This window comes from Lactuca virosa, chromosome 5, assembly GCF_052849685.1.
Source record: "Lactuca virosa cultivar CGN04683 chromosome 5, Lactuca_virosa_CGN04683_v6, whole genome shotgun sequence".
Classification (NCBI taxonomy): Eukaryota; Viridiplantae; Streptophyta; class Magnoliopsida; order Asterales; family Asteraceae; genus Lactuca; species Lactuca virosa.
Window position 1 is genome coordinate 66,276,306 of NC_136430.1, and position 3,998 is coordinate 66,280,303.

The window sequence follows — 3,998 nt, forward strand, 5'->3', positions numbered from 1 at the left end:
AGATTCTTTTGAGATTCATTCAAATTTTCAATGGCATGTTTAAATCTCGATTATGCCCTTCAAGTTTGTGACTGGGATGTCGAGGATCACAAACAAGGTGTGAATAACCATGCAAATGTGCTTGGTACTCTTAATGTCATATATCACCTAATCAATGCGCCGGTTAACCACACATGCTCCATTGATCTATGATAAACATCAAGCCACCCTTTGCCACCCTTACTAGTCCATGTTAGTGTGCCAGTTAACCACACACGCTCCACTAACGACTTGGCAAGGTGCAAAGTGCAATTTCATGGATTAGCATCAAATTCACATTTTTCCTAATGTAACTAAGATTGGGAATTTAATAAAAGTTTAGTTACTTTATAATAATCATTATACTTTTAACGAGAATTAATATCTTATCTTACCCGCTCGGCTAACGACCCTCCACCAGTCAAGGAAGCGGCGGGAGAGAGTGGACACCCATTAAACTATCATTTTATAGGCAGTAACCTTATACCCCGCTTATTGACCGACTTCGTGAATGAGACCTACTAACGCTAAGACTGACTTGTCTTATACATATATATATATATATATATATATATATATATATATTAAACTTATAATATTATAATAGTATAAGGGTTGAATTTTAAACTTTTAAAATTCTAGGGTTTGGAATTAAAGTATTCATAAGTGTGACTTTACAAATTCCAAAACTTGAGGGCAAGTTTTGAAACTCTTCAAAACTTTTCATTTCCATAACTTATGAGTTTAATGACTTTTAAAAGTGAGACTTTTCATTTTCCATAACTTGAGGACAAGTTATGGAATTCATTAAAGGCATTTAGATCAACATTTTAATGAACAAAATAATCAAAATTATTTATCTATGATCTAGTTAAACTCATAAGTAAAGATAATTCATATAAAAAATTTGCAAGAAATTAGCTTAATCATATAAACTAATACAAATCTTGAATTTTGACAATTATCTTTTAATTGAATGAGCATGATCACTACATATCTAAAAACAGATTTTCTATTTCAAAAAACAGTTTGTGGTAATGATCCTAATCCAATTCTAGCCAAAAACTCGAAATTTTGCACCCAGAGTCTTCTACTCGACGAGTGCATGAACTGGACTCGTCGAGTCGCTCTTTTACTGAGTGGACTCGTTGAGTCAGTTCATGGACTCGACAAGTTCATCAGTCAGAAGCCAAAAATCGATTTTTTTCAACTTTGAAAATTAATAAGCAACAAGTATATCAGAAAACAATCCTAGGCTCTGATACCACTGAAAGATTTTGAGCACTCTAACAACCTTATGGTGTACATGAAACCCTTGATGTTTTGGATCTATGTTTTCTCTAATTATACATGCAATTTGTTTTTCCAAAGCACACATCCTAACTAGTATACAATTTGACATTTGAACAATATAACTAGTTAGATGACTTACCTCTTAATAGGACTTGTAGTTCTTGGCCTTCAAAAGATTTAGCACCTCAAGTGTGATGCCTCTAATGTGTCACAAACACCAAGTGCAAAAGGAGGCTAGAGAGAATAAGTTTCTTAGCACAAAATCGGTTTACACTCTCCAAGAATGTATTGGGAAACTAATTTTAGCTCTAGGGATTTCCTTTTATAGTGTGACAAGTTCTAGGGTTACATCCATGCAAACCCAAATGTGCCATGACTCTTCATATTACTTAGGCTCCATGGGTTAAACCTCCATGGACTATCCATGTTGGTTTAGCCCATCCTAAATAACCATGGATCATTGGCCCACACTATAAGAATCATTGATTTACCAAATCAATGCCCATATATTTAATTAGTCTCTTTTGATCACTAAATTAATTCCAAATTAATTCTTGATCAATACTAGTTAAATAATATGATTTCATATTAATATATTATACTTGTAATATATTAACAAATCATAAATAACCTTATTCTCAAAAGTCCATCCTATCAAATTGCATTGGTGAAGGCAACCCAAAAGAACCAGGTTACTCTCGGGTCAAGTACATATCAATTATAGTTATGGGCTTAGACACCTAATCCAACACCTTCAACATACTAGATGAGTACAACATGAAGTTGAATCCTTCCGAATGCCACTTTGGAATGAAATCAAGCTAGTTCCTTGGATACATGGTAACCAAAAGAGGAATAGAAGCAAGCCTAGAGCAAATCAAGACCATCATCGATCTAAGATCCCCATCCTCGACAAAAGATATTCAAAGACTAACAAGAAGAGTGGCGTCCCTAAACAAGTTCATCTCAAGATCCTTAGAAAGATGCAAACCTTTCTACGACATCTTGACGAAGAACAAAAGGTTCGAGTGGACCAAGGAACACAGAGATTCTTTCCAGGAACTTAAAAGATATTTAAGTTTAACACCCCTATTGGTAAAACCATTAGATGGGGAACCACTCCTACTCTACCTTTCAGTATCCTCTAATGCTATAAGTGTCATTTTAGCCAAGGATCTTAATGTGGACCAACATCTTATATACTATGGAAGTAAAAGTCTCCAAGATCCTGAGACGAGGTACTCTCATGTTGATAAGCTAATACTTGCATTAGTAACTATCTCTACTAAATTAAAACACTATTTTGAAACACATCCTATAAATATAAGAACTACTTATCCCATTAAGAATGTTATGATAAAACCAGAAATGTCAAGAAGGATGGAAAGGTGGTCCATGAAACTAAGCACATATGACATCAAATATGAACCAAGATCAGCTATAAAGTCACAAGCACTAGCAGACTTTGTGGCTGATTTCAGTGATGATCTACAACATGAAGTAGAGTTGGAGTACAAAGAACTCTAAAAGGAAGAAAGCATGGGAATATGGACACTCTTCACTGATGGATCCTCAAACTACAGAGGAATAGGCCTAGGGATCATACTAAAATCGCCACAGGGGGACATCATACCCCATACAGTTAGCTGTGAATTCGACGCAACCAATAATGAGGCTGAATATGAACCATTAATCATGGGATTACAACTGGCCGATGATCTTCAAATCAAGGATGTTCAGCTATTCGTCGATTCTTTATTAATGACTAACCATTTTAATGGATCTTATGCAGTAAAAGGAGAAAGACTAGCACTATACCTCCATATCCTCAAAAATTTAGCCTCTGAATTTGAAGCATTCAGCCTAAACCAAGTTCCTAGAGAAGACAATGTTGAAGAAGATGCTTTAGCCAATCTAGGATCTTCTCTTAGGATCCCACCAGAAATCAGGATCCCGATAATTCATGTGTTGATCCCAACAATCGAGGATCCTACCAAAAAACTGAAGGATCCTGACCGTCACGAGGAAACAACCAACGTCTCTACAATCGAAGACCCTGATCCTTAATTTCCTCATCAGGATCCTAACATCAAGGATCCTTCCCCAACATCAAGATCCTGGATCCAACCCATTGTGGAATATCTCCAAAATTGTACCATCCAAAAGGAAGAAAAAAGTGACAAGGCATTCAAAGTCTCATGTTTTGTTTTGATCCAAGGTAAGCTATGCAGTTAATCTATGGCAGGTCCATACCTTAGATGCGTGGAAGATCACGAGGCTACATAAGTTCTCAAATACATACACGAAGGAGATTGTGGCAACCATACTAGGGGCAGATCCTTATGCTCCAAGGTGTTGAGGACGGGATACTACTTGCCTACAATGAAAAAGGATGCTTTCCTACATGCACAAAAATGTGATACTTGTCAAAGACATAGCAACATCTTACACCAACCAGCAGAACCTTTACATCCCACCATCTCCCCTTGGCCATTCATGAAGTTGGGGATGGATATAGTAGGAAAATTACCTAAGGCACTAGGAGGAAAAGTCTTCATGCTGGGAATGACTGACTACTTCTCGAAATGGATAGAGACTGAAGCCTTTTCTCAAGTACAAGACAAGGAAGTGGTCTCGTTTATCAAACGTAATATCCTGACTAGGTTCGGGATCCCTTTAGAGATCAT

General features: G+C 36.5%; 1 protein-coding gene across 1 annotated transcript; it reads left to right on the top strand.

The window, feature by feature from the left end:
- Nucleotides 1–2,850: 2,850 nt before the first annotated feature.
- LOC145111340 (uncharacterized) lies at nt 2,851–3,378 on the top strand. Its single transcript, XM_079047628.1, has one exon. It carries the CDS (start codon nt 2,851–2,853, stop codon nt 3,376–3,378), a length of 528 nt encoding a protein of 175 aa, XP_078903754.1.
- The last annotated feature ends 620 nt before the right edge of the window (nt 3,379–3,998 follow it).